The 21,064-nt window shown below is 42.7% G+C and overlaps 1 protein-coding gene across 7 annotated transcripts in view; it reads left to right on the top strand.

Moving 5' to 3' along the window:
• dph7 (diphthamide biosynthesis 7) overlaps positions 1-21,064 on the top strand; it is a 69,608-nt gene that overhangs the window by 30,402 nt on the left and 18,142 nt on the right. For 6 of the 7 annotated variants that reach the window (XM_069933229.1, XM_069933207.1, XM_069933215.1 and 3 more), the window contains 5 exons: positions 1,228-1,319; positions 2,936-3,099; positions 13,577-13,649; positions 19,222-19,287; positions 19,709-19,878. In XM_069933229.1, the coding sequence (XP_069789330.1) occupies positions 1,228-1,319; positions 2,936-3,099; positions 13,577-13,649; positions 19,222-19,287; positions 19,709-19,878 (565 nt within the window). The remainder of the gene's footprint in view (positions 1-1,227; positions 1,320-2,935; positions 3,100-13,576; positions 13,650-19,221; positions 19,288-19,708; positions 19,879-21,064) is intronic. The other variant, XM_069933247.1, reaches the window with a different exon arrangement.

Genomic DNA, 21,064 nt, shown 5'->3' with positions numbered 1-21,064 from the left:
GCCGAACTGGCCTGTTCTGTGCTGTAAATGGTTATATGGTTATGGTTTTAATTGTACCTAATTGACTTGGTATGTGCTTGATTTCATATCTCCAAAGGAAATGAGTCAATGACAATTTTTCTCAAGGAAAATATTTTAGTAACAGTTGGGTCTAGAGCAGTAATTCTCAACCTTCTTTTCCCATTCACATACCACGTTAAGCAATCCCTTACTAATCACAGAGCCTCGATGGCATAGGGATTACTTAAAGTGAACATATATACCTAATACTAACAAAGATAAAGACTTATTAAACGGAGATAGGGAAACACTTCGGGACATTCGCCTCAGCAGCGAAGGGATTTGGCCAACTCTTCATCCTCGGCACCGCCATTTCATTTCAACGCAATTTTGTTGAAACTTTATCATCTTCCTCACACTGACTACCTGACTCACCTCCATGTAAGTGGTGACAGCGAAAAGAATATGCATGCATTGATGGGCTTTGCTAGCTTAGCAGGGCAAATCTATGCGTGTTCAATGAAGTCTCAGCACTCCTCTGCTGGGTCTGATTCACTTAAAATTTATTTCTTTGGTTGTTTGAGTTTCTGGTTGATTAAATTCCTGATAATGGGGATTCTACTGTATTAGAATTATTTTCCATTATTTTGAAGGTGTTTGAATTTGAAACATGCTTTTTAATATGTAAAGTTTGCAAATTTCATAGAAATCTGTCTTGGCTGTGTATTCCTGTTATTTCAAAGGAACAATTAGTAATTTTTGGTTTAGGTGAAACCAATGTATTTTGTAAAATGATCAAATTACGTTATGAAGGCTGAAATGTCAAATGTGTTTCGTGTGCTACAGGAAAGATCAAACGTTATAGGAGACTGTTGCTTTATCTTTTATTGAAATTTTCTCCCATTACACCCACACTCTCCATTAGATATGTACTTAATAGTTTGTCCTGATATTACTTGTCCTCACTCCCATAGATTAGAGAGAGATAATTGATCCTGAATTTCTTCTATTTGCACCTACTGGAACACATATAAAAGGGTGAACAAGAATGGACGTGGCACTAAAGCTCCTTATGTTTGGGGGAAAAATTGCAAACAGAAGTATCAAGCCTCCTTAATACTAATACTCCATGAAACTTTGAACAAATATGAAAAGGAAAGAGGAAGACATTGGTGATCATAAAATTAAAATGAAGAGTTGCCTAAATTAATTATTTTCTTTCAGTAGAAAAACAGCTGCTCATTGAAGCCCAAATGCAGTGTTAAATTAGGACCAGAATGCCTGGCTTTGTCTCTAGACTGGTCAACAGGAAGACAGAAGTAAGCTTTCATTTCTGTTCCATCTTTTTTGTTTTTTTGGAATGGCATTTTCAACCAATGCATTCTTAGAAGTGGTGTATGAACTACAATATTGTGGTGTCAGAATTGTTTGTTGAGGATATGGGAAGTTCTGTGATTTAAGATGTGGATGTTAGGGAATAATTTTCAGACACAATTTGGAAAAAAAAGGATATAAAGTTAGGGAAATAGATTTAGTTGTACCAGCTCAGAAAAGGGCCCTTTGACTTGACTTCTCCATACTAACCACGACACCTATCTAAGCTAGTCCCATTTGCCCGTATCCCTTGACTTTTCCTACCCAATTACTTGTTCAAATGCCTTTTAACCATTGTAATTTTATCTGCTTCTACCATTTCCTCTTGCAGCTCATTCCATACCCACCACTCTCTGAAAAATCTTGCTCTTCCGCTCTCCTTTAAATTTCTTCCCTCCCATCTTAAACCCAAGCCCTCTAGATTTAGACTCTTCCCCACCTGAGGAAAAAAACTGATTACCTACTCTATGTATGGTCCATAATTTTGTAATTCTCTATCAGGTCATCCTTCATCTTTCTGTGTCCCACTGAGTATAAGCCTGGTCTATCCTTAAAGTAAAACCCTCTATTCCAGCAACATACAGGTGAATCTCTTCTACATTCTTTCTCACACCACCATGCCTTTTTAGTGATTGCAAATGTAATCAATACCGTGTGACCAGTCAAATGTATTGCACAGCTACAAGGTGACACCACAACTCTTGTACTCAGTGCATCAGCCTATGTAGGAAAGCTTGTCGATCGCTGCCTTCATGATCTTATTCACTGTGTTACTGTTTTAGGTAAGCTTTGAATTTGCACTCCAAGGTTCCTCTGTACCTCAACACTCCTGAGGTCCCTGGCCTTTAATGTACATGCCCCATTCGTATTTGCCTCACCGTGAAAATCTCCAAATGATCTTCACCACCCTTAAGCTAACTCAACAAAGCCATTACAACTTATCCAGGAGACTGCATCATATTAGTGTAATTGGTTTCTATCTTTACATCTTTGCCTCATTGAGGGATGATGCACAACCAGCTGCATAAGCCAGTGACACTCAATAGGACCATTATTCTTTCGGAAAAGATAAAGCAGTTAATATTCTATAACCTTGGGAAAAAATGTGTCCTTCATCTTTTCTCTGTCCAACTGAAATAATTTGGCAGCCTGATCATAAATCTCTATTTACTATTTAAGACAGTTGATCAAATCTCCCTTGAGTATATATTTCCCTCAAGGATCCAGATCCAACCATTTTTATGGCATACTTCATAATAAATCATTCAGTCCTGAGGTATATGAAAATTGTTACTTTTGTTGATATCGGAATACAACGAGAAATAATGTTCTGCCTTCACAATTGATAATTTAGCATGTGTAAATGTTTTTTTAAAGTAATTCATTGATCATTTCCTTCATTTTAAAACTCATAAAAGTCTGAGTAATTCAGTTAATATTTGGTAAAAATATAGTTTAAAGCTGTAGTTTATATTTTTGTGCTTTTAAAGCTGAATTGTTCCTGAAATTGAGGAATGTTGTGGTGCTAATTTTGAGTTTTTCTTTTCACTTGTGCGTTCAGTGGACCCGTCAAGATCACTAGCAGTGACTCAAAGGGGTGTTTGAGTCTTGTGTCCGTGGACGGCTCTAGACCAGCACTGGATGTGATCTCTCAATGGAAGGCACATGATTTTGAGGCATGGATTGCAGCTTTCAATTACTGGAATACAGATGTTGTTTATTCAGGTAGCCTAGTCATATTGTTTTGAGTAGTTGAGCAAAATAAGTCAATCCCAAATGTGCTCCTTTTTATCTGTTTAAGAATCAGTTTGTTTTTACACTAGCAAATTTGTTATGATGCTTCAAATTTTTGCCTTTCCTGAGGACATAGTATAGTAATGTGCTGGATACAAGTTCATTATGCCCTTTAGCGCATTCACAAAGCATTTGTTTTTCAATTGTTAGAGTATTCATGTCATCTGATTTCTTGATACAAGGACCCTTCCCAAACAAAGGAAAAAGAGACCAATTTCCATTACCCTCCACTTTCAGTAAAAAAACATTTTAATTCTAATATCTCATCTAAGATTCAATAACTTAATACAGAGCTGGTAATGAACTGACAGTCTTGCTGTAACCTGTATTTACCCTTCAGCACCTCTAGGATGTGTGCTTAGCCCACTGTTCTGCTCACTGTACACCAATGACTTTGTGGCCAGGCACAATTTCAATGCTATCGACAAATTTGTCAATGACGCCACAGTCGTCGGCAGAATCACAAACGGCAATGAGGAAGCGTACAGGAGGGAGATGGATCAGCTCGTTGAATGGTGTCATGCCAACAACCTTGTGCAACACTAGCAAAACCAAGGAGGTGATTGTGGATTTCAGGAGGATGTAAGGAGAACATGTTCTAGTCCTCATCAAGTGCTCAATAGTGGAGAGGTTCAAGAACTTCAAATTGCTGTATATGAACATACTCGAGGATCTGTTCTGGAGTCTCCATGTTGAGGTGTTTGAGGAGATTCGGTATGCCACCGAAGACTCAAACGTTTCTACAGATATACTGTAGAGAGCATTCTGGCTGGTTGCATCACTGGCTGGTATGGAGGTGCTAACACTCAGGACAAGAAAAAAACTAGAGGGATGTTAATTTGGCTTGCGGCATCACAGACACTAGACTTCACTCCCTGGAGGACATCTACAAGAGGTGGTGTCTTAAGAAAGCAGCCTCTATCCTCAAGAATCCTCTTCCACCCAGGCCATGCCCTCTTCACTCTGCTACCATTGGGGAAAAAGGTACAGGAGCCTAAAGATGCACACAAGGACAGCTTCTTTCTTGCTGCCATCAGATTCCTGAATAATCAATGAACCAAAGACACTGCCTTACTTTGACTTTTCATGTGCTATTTTTATTTATTGTTGTAAGGTGGTTTATATAAAAGTTTGCACTGTGATGCTGCCACAAAAAAACAAATTTAGTGACTTGATCTTGACAATAAATTTTGATTCTGAAACCAACAAAGGATCACTATACCAATACTTTGATTGTAATTGATAAAGAATCTGGGATCTTTAATCTGAAATATAGTCTGTTTTCCAACATTAGATAATTAATTTTAATTTTAGATAGAATTTATCTTGAAAGGTCATCTGCCTATTCTGTCAGTGACTTGCATCACAAGATAATTGCTGTTGTTAGTTTGAAGTGCATATTTGGTCTATCGGAATGATCTAGAGTCTGAGGTAAATCCAAATAAACAGTTGTTTGTCCAAATGCCAAATTTTGACTTTTGGGAAACCTTTGGGCTTAATTGTTCCTATGAAAATTCCCATCTAAAATGTCTCTTTGCTCTTGGGTTTTTTTAAATTTAAAAATCTTTAGTATTTTGAGTCTAAGTTTGATTTTCTGCTGTGCCTTTTGCACAGGATTGTATTTTACAGAAAAAAAGCACAATTGGAATTTGGCTTGCTTTGAACTTGTGCAACCTTTAATGGCCCAGAGATCAGTAGACTCATGGGTTCATACAGCAAAGAAATGGGCCCTTTGACTCAACTCATCGAAACTGACCAAATTGGCATTCTGGCCTGCGTTTGGTCAATATCATTTTAAGTAATTCTTATCCTTAAACCTATCCAAATGTCTTTTGAACCTTGAAATCGTACCTGCTTCTACAGTTTCCTCTGGCAGCTCATTCCAGATATGGACCGCTCTAAATAGAAAAAAAAAGTGCTCCTCTTGAATCTTTCCTCCTTCACCATAAACCTATGTAGTTCTGGAATCATCAATCTTGGAAAAAACAACTGAGTATTCACTTTATTCATGTCCCTCATGATTTTATAGACTTTTGTAAAATCACCCCTCAACCTCCTTCATTTAAGGAATAAAGTTGCAGTGTATCTAACCAGTAATGCAAGCCCTCCAGTGGTGGTAACAACCTGATGAATCTCCTGTGCACCCCTTCCAATTTCGTGATGTCCTTCCTAAAGCTGGGCAACTAGATCTGCACACAGTGCTCCAAGTTTTTCTCAACCACATGTATCATGAGGTCCCAACCTTTGTACTCGATATCCTGGCCAATGAAAGCAAGCATGCTCCCTAGCTGCCACTTCCAAGGAATTATGTATCTATTCGACTCTCTTTTGTACAACACCATCCAGGGCCCAACCATTCGCTGTGTTTGTCTTGCCTTGATTTGACATACCAAAATGCATACCTCACACTTGTCAGAATTGAATTCCATTTGCAACTCCTTGGCCCATCTTCCCAAGTGATTTAGATCCTGTTGTTAAGTTGAATATCCTTCCTCACAATCAAATGCGCAACCAATTTTGATGCCATCGCAAATTTATGAATAATGTTAACTACATTGCCATCCAAATCATTAATATAGAAGACAAACATGCAGTGGATACAGCACGGACCCTTGTGACAGACACCCCACTGGTCACACTCTTCAAATAAAAAAAAAGCATCCTTCTGCTACTACCCTCTGCCTCCTTCCACTAAGCCAGTTTTGAATCCAGATGGCCAGTTCTCCTTGGATCCCAAGTGATCTAACCTTTCTGACCACCCTGTCATCTGGGACATGTACAATTAGGATTTGTAGATGTGCTTTTCTCATTCTTTAATACCATCAGACTAACATGGCTACTGACATACAAAGATATACATATGGAGGGGTGACATCATGACGATGTCAGACAGTGACTGCAATTAGTCAATGTGTTGTTTCCATAGTCTGTCTCCCACTACAACAGAGTATGTGCAGGGGCTCAACTACCATCCTCTAACTACCATCGGGCCCATGACTATTAATGCGTATTAGAGTACATATACTGAGTGATTATAATAATAATTATGAAACATAGTCCTTAAAGAGCTCGAGTGGCCTTCTTTCTCTCTTGGACCGCCTTGGCGTGGCATGCTGGACTGGTATTTGCTCAGGGCTGTTGTGGATGGGACCCATTGATGGCGACTCCCGGCCTTCACTGGCCTCCAGGGTTCTACATGCTGGGCTGGTTGTCATAGTTACTGGGCTACCCATGTCCACCCCTCTTTCACTTGGCCCAAGGGATTGGATTGCCGTGGCAGGCCAGGGCAGGTTTGGTTCTTCCTCCTCCAGGTCTTGAGGTAGACAGTGTCAGACAGTGACCACACTTAGTCAATGTGTTGTTTCCATAGTCTGTCTCCCACTACAACAGAGTATGAGCAGGGGCTCAACTACCACCCATGGGACTTTGTATTGTCTGTAATCTTGTGCTAGTACTCTCTTGCCCATCTCCAGTGTTCTAGGTAAAGTTTGTGGTGATGTGGATTTTTCTAAATGGAGGCCCAGATCAGGGTGAATCGTGGATAGTCTTTTCCGCAGGTTGCAGCTAAACATCAACTCTGCTGGGGTGTGTTTTGTAGAATGTGGTGTGTTTGTGTACCCCAATAGGAAATCTGTAGTTCTGAGAGTCCAGAAGGCATTTAGGAGTTTTTTGGTTTTCGTCGTCTTTTTGAATGTTTGCACAAAGCATTCTGCCTCCCCATTAGTACTTGGGTGATAGGGTGCCGAAAGAATATGTCTGATATTGTTGTCGCACATAAATTTCTTGAAAGGTTCTGATGTAAACTGGGATCCATTGTCCATGACCAATTCGTGAGATAATCCGTATATGGCAAATATGGTCTATAGACATTCAGTTGTAGAATCAGTTTTGGTGTTTTTCATATGCGAAACTACTGGCCATTTGGAATGTGTGTCCACCGCTATAAGGAAAATCTCTCCCATGAATGGCCCCGCGAAGTCTACGTGAATCTGATGCCAAGGTCTGGAAAGCCATTTCCATGGGTTGGCCTCGGCCTGCGGCATTTTTGGCTTCATTGACTGACATGTTTTGCATTCTCTCACTGTTGCTTCAATATCTTTATCTAGTGATGGCCACCAAACATTCATCCAGGCCTGCGCTTTCATTTGTACCATCTCTATGTGGTTGTGGTGCAGCTCTGATAATATGGTGTTTTGCCATTTTGCCGGGATAATTATATGGGTACCCCAAAGTAAACATCCTTCTTCAATTGATAGTTCATGGCAGCGTGCGAAATAAGCTTTCAGGTCTTCTGGTATGACTTCAGATTCTGGCTATCCATTAAGGCTGAAGTATAACTTTGCTTAACGTTGCCTCCTTTTGGGTTTCTTTGCTGATCATCTGGGCAGTTGCTGTAGTTGTTCTTGGTTGATCGCTGCTGCTTCTGCTGTCTTCTTTTTGTTCAGTTTTGGGTAGTCTGTTGAGTGTTCCTGGTTTGTTTGACCTCGTAGTTGTATATGGCTAGTAGCATGGCCCATCTTTGAATTCTGGCTGCAGCTAATATTGGTATCCCTTTGTGGGGGACCAGAATCAAATTTAGAGGTTTGTTGTCAGTGATTAGGGTGAAAGTTCTTCCGTATTCGTGGAATCTTTTTACACCAAAAGTTATTGCTAATCTTTCTTTTTTCTAGTTGTGCATAATTGCTTTCTCTTGCAGTTAATGTCCGTAAAGCATATGCAACTGGTTGCTCTCCATTTTCTGTGAACTGTGTTTTTAGTTTCCATATTCCAGTACCATTTTTGATCTTTCTTGAGTAAGCGGTTTAGGGGACTGCATAGTGCAGACATGTTAGGGATAGGATTCTGATAGTCATTTATAAGACCTAGAAAGGACTGTAATTCCGACTTGTTGGTTGGGCATGGGGCTTTGCGATTGGCTTTTGTGGCCGCCAGATCCATTCGTACCCCTTGTCGATTGTGAATCCCAAGTTCGCCACTGAGGGCAGCATGAAGATGTACTTATCGTAATTGTATGTTGGCCTGTTGTAGTCTGTGTAGCACCATTTCAAGACTTTGTAAGTGTTCCTTGTTGTTTCGTCCTGCGATGATGATATCATCAAGATAACATTCCACTGGTAATAACGTGTAGTAATTTGTCCATGTAGCCTGAAAAATCATAGGTGTTGCTGAAATTCCATATGGCCTGTGTGTACAGGTGTGTATATGGCCTGTGTGTACAGGTGTGTATATGGAGGACCATCGCCTTCCCAAGATCGTGTTATATGATGAGCTCTCCACTGGCTACCGTGACAGAGGTGCACCAAAGAAGAGGTACAAGGACTGCCTAAAGAAATCTTCAGAGCTGTTCCTATGTTCATTGTTAGGGCCAGTCTCTTTGCTAGCTGGGTGGTTATTATCAGCATTTTGAGTCCAGCTATGTTTTACTGTTTCTTTAATTGGATATTTCGCTTTGATATGTCCTTTTCTCTTGCAGCGGTGACATTTGGAATTTTTGAAGAAACAGTTTTCTGGTCGTTGGTTGCCTTTCCCCCAACGGAAGCGCTGTTGGCCCACATCTAAATTTTTGTCTGCCACTTCTAAGCTGCAGGCAGTTCTATAAGCAATCTCGAGAGTTACTTCGTCATCTCTTGCCAGTAATTTTTGCTTTGCTTGGCGATCTGCCAACCCTATCACTAATCTGTTAAAGTGCTTGAGTCAGAAACTGCGCAAAATGACAGTGCTTGGACAGTTTACGCAACGCTGCTAGGTATTCACTTACTGCCTCCCCTGGCATTTGTTTCCTTTCATAGAATCATTCCCTTTCATTAACTGGTGGTCTGGGGCTTAAGTGGTTCCCCAGTGTTGTGGATAGCTTGGCGTACATCTTTGTTCCTGTGTCCTCCAGGGACAGCAAAGTTTTAAGGAGATCAAATGTTTTGCTGAGGAATAGGACATGTTTTCAGTTTACCGGGGCTTCAATAATATTATGGGCTCTGCAGTAATGGTTAAAACCTTCTTCATAATCACCCCAACTTTCATTTGCTTTGTTGAATTCTCCGAATATTTCCTCTGCCATCTTGGCGCTCTTTTGGTGGGAACTTGAGGAGCTCGCTAGGTAGTCACTTTTTACCTTTATTCTTTTGCTTCCTTCCCCTGGCTGGAGCATGGAGCACGTGTAGGTTTTGTTTAATTCCTCATCGCCACTGTTGTGAATGCACGTACACCGTTAGGACTCGGAGACATGGTGCTGGATTCATTTTTTAATACCATCAGACTAACATGACTACATATATGTGCAGCTGACGTGGACATTTACCCCCTCCATAAATCTTCGTCCGCGAAGCCAAGGCAAAGAAAGGGGATATATATATATATATATATATATATATGTGTGTGTGTGTATGTATATATGTATGAATATATATATATGTGTGTGTGTGTGTGTGTGTGTGTGTGTGTGTGTATGTATATATATATATATATAGGGTGACATCATGGACTACATCCTGGTGCGAGAAAGTGACAAACAAGATGTGCTCCACACCAGGGTCATGCCTAGCGCGGAATGCCACACTGACCACCGGCTGGTTCGCTGCAAGCTCAACCTTCACTTCAAGCCAAAGCCCAGGAACAATAAAGCCCCCAGAAAGAGGTTCAATGTTGGAAAACTGCAGTCAGACGAAGCGAGAGGAAACTTCCAGGCAAACCTCAAAGCAAAGCTCGACGTTGCAACCCGCCTCACGGACCCGTCCCCTGAAACCCTCTGGGATCAGTTGAAGACTACCATACTGCAATCCACTGAAGAGGTACTGGGCTTCTCCTCCAGGAAAAACAAGGACTGGTTTGACGAAAACAGCCAGGAAATCCAGGAGCTGCTGGCAAAGAAGCGAGCTGCCCACCAGGCTCACCTTACAAAGCCGTCCTGTCCAGAGAAGAAACAAGCCTTCCGTCGCGCATGCAGCCATCTTCAGCGCAAACTCCGGGAGATCCAAAATGAGTGGTGGACTAGCCTCGCCAAACAAACACAGCTCAGCGCGGACATTGGCGACTTCAGGGGTTTCTACGAGGCTCTAAAGGCTGTGTACGGCCCCTCACCCCAAGTCCAAAGCCCGCTGCGCAGCTCAGATGGCAAAGTCCTCCTCAGCGACAAGATCTCCATCCTCAACCGATGGTCAGAACACTTCCAATCTCTTTTCAGTACCAACCGCTCAGTCCAAGATTCCGCCCTGCTCCAGCTCCCTCAACAGCCCCTAAGGCTAGAGCTGGATGAGGTTCCCACCCTGGATGAGACATATAAGGCAATCGAACAACTGAAAAGTGGCAAAGCAGCAGGTATGGATGGAATCCCCCCAGAAGTCTGGAAGGCTGGCGGCAAAACTCTGCATGCCAAACTGCATGAGTTTTTCAAGCTTTGTTGGGACCAAGGTAAACTGCCTCAGGATCTTCGTGATGCCACCATCATCACCCTGTACAAAAACAAAGGCGAGAAATCAGACTGCTCAAACTACAGGGGAATCACGTTGCTCTCCATTGCAGGCAAAATCTTCGCTAGGATTCTACTAAATAGAATAATACCTAGTGTCGCTGAGAATATTCTCCCAGAATCACAGTGCGGCTTTCGCGCTAACAGAGGAACCACTGACATGGTCTTTGCCCTCAGACAGCTCCAAGAAAAGTGTAGAGAACAAAACAAAGGACTCTACATCACCTTTGTTGACCTCACCAAAGCCTTCGACACCGTGAGCAGGAAAGGGCTTTGGCAAATACTAGAGCGCATCGGATGTCCCCCAAAGTTCCTCAACATGATTATCCAACTGCACGAAAACCAACAAGGTCGGGTCAGATACAGCAATGAGCTCTCTGAACCCTTCTCCATTAACAATGGCGTGAAGCAAGGCTGTGTTCTCGCACCAACCCTCTTTTCAATCTTCTTCAGCATGATGCTGAACCAAGCCATGAAAGACCCCAACAATGAAGACGCTGTTTACATCCGGTACCGCACGGATGGCAGTCTCTTCAATCTGAGGCGCCTGCAAGCTCACACCAAGACACAAGAGAAACTTGTCCGTGAACTACTCTTTGCAGATGATGCCGCTTTAGTTGCCCATTCAGAGCCAGCTCTTCAGCGCTTGACGTCCTGCTTTGCGGAAACTGCCAAAATGTTTGGCCTGGAAGTCAGCCTGAAGAAGACTGAGGTCCTCCATCAGCCAGCTCCCCACCATGACTACCAGCCCCCCCACATCTTCATCGGGCACACAAAACTCAAAACGGTCAACCAGTTTACCTATCTCGGCTGCACCATTTCATCAGATGCAAGGATCGACAATGAGATAGACAACAGACTCGCCAAGGCAAATAGCGCCTTTGGAAGACTACACAAAAGAGTCTGGAAAAACAACCAACTGAAAAACCTCACAAAGATAAGCGTATACAGAGCCGTTGTCATACCCACACTCCTGTTCGGCTCCGAATCATGGGTCCTCTACCGGCACCACCTACGGCTCCTAGAACGCTTCCACCAGCGTTGTCTCCGCTCCATCCTCAACATCCATTGGAGCGCTCACACCCCTAACGTCGAGGTACTCGAGATGGCAGAGGTCGACAGCATCGAGTCCACGCTGCTGAAGATCCAGCTGCGCTGGATGGGTCACGTCTCCAGAATGGAGGACCATCGCCTTCCCAAGATCGTATTATATGGCGAGCTCTCCACTGGCCACCGTGACAGAGGTGCACCAAAGAAAAGGTACAAGGACTGCCTAAAGAAATCTCTTGGTGCCTGCCACATTGACCACCGCCAGTGGGCTGATAACGCCTCAAACCGTGCATCTTGGCGCCTCACAGTTTGGCGGGCAGCAGCCTCCTTTGAAGAAGACCGCAGAGCCCACCTCACTGACAAAAGGCAAAGGAGGAAAAACCCAACACCCAACCCCAACCAACCAATTTTCCCTTGCAACCGCTGCAATCGTGTCTGCCTGTCCCGCATCGGACTGGTCAGCCACAAACGAGCCTGCAGCTGACGTGGACTTTTTACCCCCTCCATAAATCTTCGTCCGCGAAGCCAAGCCAAAGATGACGTGGATGTCATGATGGACAGCAGGGTGGGCTTATGAACAATGTTTTGCTAGTCAATATATACAATTTTCACTATCCTGCCCTCATCAAAAAAATCTATCAGATTCAAGAGATATACTCTCCCATAAATGGATTCCCACAAATCCTCACTGACTGCCTTCACTTCAATCAGTTCCTGACTATCCAAACACTGGTAGATCCTGTCCCTCAGAATCCACTCCAGCAATTTTCCATCCATTGACCTCAAACTCACTGCCTTGTAGTTGCCTGGCTTGCCCTTTTTAAATAAAGCATAACATTGGTTATTTTCTTGTTTGGTCTCATTTTACCTGAGGTTAAGGTGTAAATATCTTAGCAAGGATCTCTACCATGATGCATTGTGATGAAGGGCTCAAGTCCAAAAAGTCAACTGCCTGTTTGTTGCTTTCCATGGATGCTGTCTGACCTGCTGAGTTCCTCAGACATTTTTGTGTATTGTTCCTGTTCTCTAAAAGGACACACTTTTTGTTTAAGGATAGTCTTGCTGAGATCTGCTAACAAATTGGCAATCAGAGGTTTCATGTGCAATCTAAGTCAGGTAAATCTAAGTCAGGTATACTGGTAGTAAATATATTTAAGAGAAGTATTGCAGGAAATTCAGATCCTGCCTGTCCTGACCTGCACATTTACAACAGGGGAGCTGTCAAAATTTGCCACGACTGTCACTAATGCTGATCTTCTCTGTTCAAGGAAGGAGAGAGAAGTATGTTTTCAGAATGTATTCTTTTGAGCTGCTTAGCTCAGTCAGTGTGATGTATTGTTTTCACAGGCATGCGCCGTTTAACATTCGTTTGGGCAACGTCTGGCTGCATATATGTCTATGGTCCCATAATTAATCAGTAACAGTGAGCAGGTCCGCAGCAATGTAGAAAAAGCAATCACTAGCTATAGGAAATTGTATATCGTATACCCAAACAGATCTGCTCTCTCCCTACTGCTCTGCATCAGTCCAAATTAATCCCACTGCCCACGGTCTCCCCACAGACCCATGTCAGTCCCCACACTGATCCCACTGCCCCACTTTCTTACCACGGCCCAGTGTCGTTCCCCACACTGATCCCACTGCCCCGCTCTGCCCTCGGCCCCCGTGTCATTCCCCACACTGATCCCACTGCCCCTCTCTCTGCGCACAGCCCCATGTTGGTCCCTACTTACAAATAAAAAGTTTACAGGCACACTACTCTCTCCCATATAGCTTTGCTAAATATATAATAGGGTATTCACACAATGTCCACATCGCATAACGCCCAATTTCACAGAACGTATCGTGGACGTCAAGCGGTACATACCTGTATTTCTGTTTTTTTCCCTTCTCTAGGAGGTGATGATAGTAAATTGAAAGGTTGGGACATGCGGATGGGAATCGATAGGCCAATCTTTATCAATACCAGGTATGTGCATAATTCATTTAAAATTTGCTACTCGTGCATTTAATGTGTTACTTTGTTGTATGTGGCATAGCAATGGATTGTTCTATTGAACAGCCTGTTCTATTTAAATTTGTATGCCCGGGTGAGGATTTAAGCATTTTGAAAAGTTGCATTGTACCTGGGGAAGAGAACAGATTTAATCAGTTTTCAGTAAGTCCAGGTTTATGGTGTAACTTGAGTTTCGATTTTAAAATTTAGACATGTAGCATGGAAACGGACCATTTCGGCGCAAGAGTCCGTGCCACTCAATTAACCTACAACCCCCGGTATGTTTCAAATAGTGGGGGGAAACCCATGCACACACTAGAAGAACGTAGACAGCATGGGTTTGAACCCTGGTCCCGATTGCTGGAACCGTAACAACGTTTGCGCTAACCGCTATACCTACCGTGCTGCTCCATTAAATTTAAAATTTAATTTATTTCTAAGAAAAATCCTTTCATGTCACTCATTAGTCCAATAAACAGCTCTAAGGACAATATTTCACTAAAAACTTTATCCACAAGGAATTAATATATGGGCCATCTCAAACCTGCTTGTCATAAAAGCTTCATGGGAAAATTTTAACCCTATCACCAGGGCAGGACCCAGCATGGGATCCAGAGTGAAAGGATAAAGACATCTAGTGCTACACTTGAATCCTCCAAATTCAGAAGGTTCTGAATATATTTTGACATGTAAGTCAAGTTGTGAAACCCAAAAAAACTCTCAAAAAATGGAGGTTGACTTGTACGCCAAATATACTTTTGAGACCTTAAATTCACCTCAGAATCCAATCTACGCTGATCTGGCGTACAAGTCGACCCTTGAAAAACGGAAAAAAAAACCTGACTGCGACTGATTTTCATTGAAATTTTTATTGAAAACAACACAATTAGCACCCTTCAAAATCACTAACATTGTCTGAAGCAAAGATGGCAGTAAGTGCATCCATACTCTCACTGTTTAAACAATAATGTTTGGCCTGGAAGTCAGCCTGAAGAAAACTGAGGTCCTCCATCAGCCAGCTCCCCACCATGACCACCAGCCCCCCCACATCTCCATCGGGCACACTGAACTCAAAACGCTCAACCAGTTTACCTACCTCGGCTGCACCATTTCATCTGATGCAAGGATCGACAAAGAGATAGACAATAGACCCGCCAATCCAAATAGCGCCTTTGGAAGACTACACAAAAGAGTCTGGAAAAACAACCACCTGAAGAAACACACAAAGATCAGCGTGTACAGAGCCGTTGTCATACCCGTGCTCCTGTTCGGCTCCGAATCATGGGTCCTCTACCGGCATCACCTACGGCTCCTAGAACGCTTCTATCAGCGCTGTCTCCGCTCCATCCTCAACATTAATTGGAGCGACTTCATCACCAACATCGAAGTACTCGAGCTGGCAGAGTCCGCAAGCATCGAATCCATGCTGCTGAAGACCCAACTGCGCTGGGTGGGTCACGTCTCCAGAATGGAGGACCATCGCCTTCCCAAGATCGTGTTCTATGGCGAGCTCTCCATTGCAACCAAGACAGAGGTGCACCAAAGAAGAGGTACAAGGACTGCTTAAAGAAATCTCTTGGTGCCTGCCACATTGACCACCGCCAGTGGGCTGATATCACCTCCAACCGTGCATCTTGGCGCCTCACAGTTCAACGGGCAGCAACCTCCTTTGAAGAAGACCGCAGAGCCCACCTCACTGACAAAAGACAAAGGAGGAAAAACCCAACACCCAACCCCAACCAACCAATTTTCCCTTGCAACCGCTGCAACCGTGCCTGCCTGTCCCGCATCGGACTTGTCAGTCACCAACGAGCCTGCAGCAGATGTGGACATTCCCCTCCATAAATCTTCTTCCGCGAAGCCAAGCCAAAGAAAGGATATGGGTCCCAATCTGTATCTTATGAGGCAGTTTCAGCTTTGTAGTCAGTGTTCCACAATAAATCATCTTCCTTGCCATTAATTGTACAAGATACTGCACTTTTTAAATTATTTTATCACAGACTCTACTTAAACTTTGTCTCATGCCTTGAGCATGAAGTTATACAGCATATCAAGTGATTTTGTAAATGACTTTTCTGCACTCGACATCCATGTATTCCATTCCTCATGCACATGATGTTTGAATAGCTTGTTCAAGCAGATGTTGAGAGGTTGCAATATAGATGTCAAACCACCCGGGATAACCACCATGTAAGTATTATTTAGTGCTAATCTACTTTTAGTTTTCTAAGTTAAGCGGCTACAAAACATATCCCATACCAGCAAACTCTTCTTTGTGTAAACCACCTGTTCCACACATTGTCTATCCATAGTTTTACACCATTTTCATCCATACACCCTTTTTTATGAAAATGTACAAAAATACTTGCAGGGAATTTCATTTTCGGTTTAATTTAGCATTTGAGGATTACCATGGGTCTTAACTTTGTCCTGTCGGCCATGCACAATAACACCACGGTAAATCTGGTCCTTTCGTAGTCTGTACTTCTGGTTTGCACAGTTTTAACACTATTCCATTCCACTGTTGCCTATTATGTCAAAATTCATGGGGATTTTGTTCATGTTTCCGATATTTGCCAATGCAAACTAGTGTTTCTACTAGTTCCACGTAATAAATTGGTGAAACCGTACAACTTTATGATCAAGATCTTTTTGTATTTTTTGGCATAATACCAGATTTTTCCTGTTCATGAAACTATTGGACCAGTCTACTGTAGCCTCAAAATCATTACTGAGGTCTGGGTGCAACTTGGCTCACTGCAGTGTAAATGTTTGTATTTTATTTTGGGTGACTACGTAGCAATCTTGCCTATGCCCACGTACCCATTCTACACGTGATTTTCCAACTCTGGCCAACGAGTCATTCCTTTTCTCAAAGAATATTGTCTTTTTGGTATTTTTCTTAAATTCTTTCTTCCTCCAATCTCTTTACCAATTTCTCATATACATCAAATTTTCTGGCAGTGCAGTTGTTGGTTTTCTTGGCCTAATCTATGACTTTCAACTTAAAGCTTGCTTCATATTTTCATCACATACTACATTGTGTCAATGGACCCTCCATGATAGCAATCACCTTCCAGCCAACGCCCAGGAGCTCAATCTGCGCGATCAATAGAGGTCGACGTGTACTCCGGTCAATGGCCCATCTTAGGCATCATGAGCTTTGGGGCAACGGTGCACCTCAGGCAGTGAGAAAGTTGGGGTTGGCTTATACACTGGATATACCATAAAACCCTTAAAATGAAGCTGAAAAAGGGGTTCGACTTAATGGACTGGAGGTCAGTGCCCCTTTCTGCAGCCTTTTGAATTCCTGGGCACTCGAGTTTCCAATCAATTGTGATCAATTGGTCAAAATGCTTTTCACAGAGTATTTGACAACATGACAATTCTCAGACTAGTTAGAAAGTGAAGTTGTTAGTGTGTCGCTTTTATTAACTCTGCTGGTTCAGGAAAGGTCCACCATACATGGTCTCCCAAGAACCTGAAAGGACTAACCCTCTCCACCACCATAATTGTTAATAATGAGTCTGGTCAAGACGAACAAAACAATAACTTCATATTTCTCTTTTGGTTGGTGAAATAGTTGTGTCAGATCTTCTGATTTGATTGAGCATTTTTCACAACTTTGGTATGTTACCTACTGCAGTGTGGGTCCTGATTCTATCTATAAATAATAACACAAGATCTCAAGAGATAGGAGTAGAAGAGGGCCCATTGATCCTTCGGGTCTACTCCACCATTGTAATCATGAGCTGATCCATCCATCCATCCACTCAACCCCACTCCTCTATAAGGCCCTCCCCATCCTTCTGTAATCCAATGATTATGGTCCTAGAGCTGACAATCGTTCCTCACATACTGTATATTAACTCTTTCATTCCTGGTATTAGACTAGTAAATCTTCTCTAAATCCTCTTCAATGCCAGCACATCTTTTCTCAAGTATGGCACTCAAAACTGTACACAGTACTTCAAGTGAGATCTCACCAGTGCTTTATAGAGTCTCAACATTATATCCCTGCTCTTGTATGCTATCCCTTGAGAAATGAATGCCTACATTGCATTCACCTTCTTCACCACTGAGTTAACCTGGGTATCCTGCACAAGGTCTCCCAAGTCCCTTTGCATCTCCAAATTTTGAATTTTCTCCCCATCTAATGAATTGTCTGTCCATCTATTTCTTCTACCAAAGTGCATGTCCGTACAGTTTCCAACACTGTATTTTATCTGCCAACTCTGCCCATTTTCCTAATCTATCCCAGTCTCTCTGTAGCCTTTTGATATCCTCAGCAACCACCTCCCCAGTCAACTATTTTGGAATCATCTGCAAATTTAGACACAAAACCATCCATTCCATCATCTAAATCATTTATGTAAAATGTAAAAAGAAGCAGCCCAAACACTGACCCCTGTGGAAGATTTCTGGTAACTGGTAGCCAACCAGAGTATTCCTACTCTCATGTTGTTGTGTGTGGCACCTTGTGAAAGGCCTTTTGAAAGTCCAAATACACAACATCCACTGCATCTCCTCTGTCTTTCCTACTTGTGATCTCTTCAAAAAATTGCAATAGGTTTGTCAAGCATGATTTTCCTTTAAGGAATTCATCCAGGAATTCCGTAATCTCATCGTTGACAGCTTCCCAAACGCTGACATCAGGCTAATAGGTGTATAATTTCCTTTCTGTCACCTTGCTCCCTTAAACAGCGGAGTGGCGTTCATGCTCCTCCAGTCCGTCGGAACCATGCCAGACTCCATTGATTCCTGGAATATCAGTATCAATGCCTCCACAATCTCTACAGTTACCTCATTCAGAACTCAATGGTGTATTCCATCCACAGGTAGTCCCCGACTTACGACCATAATAGGGATCGAAGAATCAGTTGTATCTCGGAATGGACACAAATCGGAATTATGCTTCCGTCCGTGGAGTACCAAAGTCTTAAAGCAAACTTTTAAATTAAATCATTTTTTCATCATACATTGGACGATAACAACTTAAAGCTTTCTGAATTTGTCGATTAACCTTGGTGAATCTTTTCACATTCTGGTCCTTGCTTACTTTGTTAGTCATTGTTCTGTGGTCCCTGGGCTGGGCATGGTCATCTTGATTCCTGACACAGACTAATAAGGTAAGTACACACATTTTGGCTCTTACATGCCCTGTATCCCTGTTATAGTTTGTGAAGTTCAACATAAACTGTATAAATTAAATTTTTTAATATATATATTTTTTTAAAAATCGTTTGTATGTCGCATAGATCGTAAGTCAGGGTCTACCTGTATACCCACATACTTTTGAACAGAGATCAATGGATTATAATGAAGAATTTGAAGCCTGATCGATATTTTCTCTCTTTGAACCTCCATTTTTCCCCTTCAATAATACCACTTTTACTACAATGCAAATTTAGATAGCTGATGTGATACGAATTAGTGAATGAATCTGGCAGCTTTTGCTGTTTGACCATTCTGAAGTTTTAAAGGGAAGTGGAAAACCTCCGGTCACTATTTGATTTGAATCTCAAACAAATATTCTGTTTTTCAGGCATTCAATGGGAGTTTGCAGTATCCAAAGCAATCCGCATAAGCAATACATACTGGCAACCGGAAGGTAAGATTACTACATTCTAAAATCAGAAGATCTTTACTCTTTGTTCTCTGAAGATATCTGTGGAATTGCGCATCATGGCGAATTCAAAATGTTTGACTCATGACTATGTTGAGTAAACACATTTTATCCATGGGAAACTACTTGGAGGCTTCATGATTTTCTAAAGTTCCCATCTTTGCAGCAGTTGTCCTGTGATTGGTATAATGGTTAAATAGAAAGTTGAGAAGAAAGATTACATTTAAAAATTCACGAGAAATAAACCTAAAGCATATTGTATATTTAAACTTGAACTTGTAACTAATTCACTCATAATAAGGTTCTTTAATTATTGTCTTTGCAACATTTGAATTGGGTGGCTATTGAAATAAATTGAATTGTCTCAGTGGGTGATAAACAAATTAATTTTATTTTTTCCTTCCAGTTATGATGAACATATTCTTATCTGGGATTCCCGGCAGATGAAACAGCCACTGGCAGATACCCATGTTCAGGGAGGTGTGTGGAGAGTGAAGTGGCATCCAAGTCAGAATCTGCTGCTTACTGCATGCATGCACAATGGGTTCCATATCCTGGACTGTGAGGGTGTATTCGGTGAGTGCACTAACACATGGCAACTGTAAAAATTGCATTATAAAAGCTAATTGCTAAGATAGGAACCGTAAGGCAGCAAGCATCTCCTCTTTAATCTCTACACACACACACACACACACACACACACACACACACACACACACACACACACACACACACACACACACACACACACACACACACACACACACACACACATATTAGGTAGGACCAGAAAGGATGCTTTTATACTGTTCAAATTCCACACACACATACACACACACATACACAGGCCGGAAAGGATGCGTTTATACTGTTCAAGTTCCTGTCGTTTTTTGCTGATTGACTGAGTCATCCATATGAATAGCAATAGTGGGTGGGAACAACCATGCATAAGAGTGCCCTTCTTCCCCAGCCTGTTTCTGCTGAGTTATTTTAGGGCTGATGCTGCCCCAGCTTCTACCCCCGCCGCCGGTTCATTGTCCTGGGAGTCGCTTTAGCGATCTCTGTCCACATCTGCTGCTACGCGATGTGCCGGCCCAATCTCCGCAATTGTGGGCTGCCACATGACCCCCATCCCAGAACCGGCATTACAGTCTATAGTGTCCGTAGGTAAAGTCCCCAAAGTCTTTTGTGGTCTGCCTCTGCGTCGAGGTGTTGGTGTCTCCACGGTTCTGCTGGCTCTGTGTGGGCAGGCTTGAGTCTATCTGTAGTGAAGACCTTTGATTTACCACTGATGTCCAGCTCGAAGGTGGCTCCGTTGTTCCGGATGACTTGAAAGGTACCTTCGTATGGCTTCTGCAATGGTGAATGGTGGGATCCTCTGCGTACAAACACGTACTCACAGTCCTTGAGTTCTTTGGAGATGTTGGACTTGGCTTGTCTATGTCTGGAGGGTGGGATCAGAGCCAGGTTACTGACCTTTTCGCACAGCCTGTCCAGGTAGGTGGTTGTCTCCTCGTGCTGTCCTCTGGCCTGTGGAACCGTGAGTGGGGCTCCATAGACAAGTTCAGTGGAGGATGCATGGAGGTCTTCTTTCTGCACTGTTCGGATGCCCAGTAGTGCCCATGGTAGCTCGTCCACCAAGTTGGGGCCCTTGAGTTTGGTCATGAGGGTGGTCTTGAGGTGCCTGTGGAAACGCTCCACCATGCTGTTGGGTTGCGGGTGGTATGCCATCGTATGGTGTAGCTGAGCACCCCACAGGTTG

Source organism: Narcine bancroftii, chromosome 1 (genome assembly GCF_036971445.1).
Source record: "Narcine bancroftii isolate sNarBan1 chromosome 1, sNarBan1.hap1, whole genome shotgun sequence".
NCBI classification, from domain to species: domain Eukaryota; kingdom Metazoa; phylum Chordata; class Chondrichthyes; order Torpediniformes; family Narcinidae; genus Narcine; species Narcine bancroftii.
Note: the sequence above shows the minus strand (reverse complement) of the source record. Positions and strands in the feature narration are given on the sequence as shown.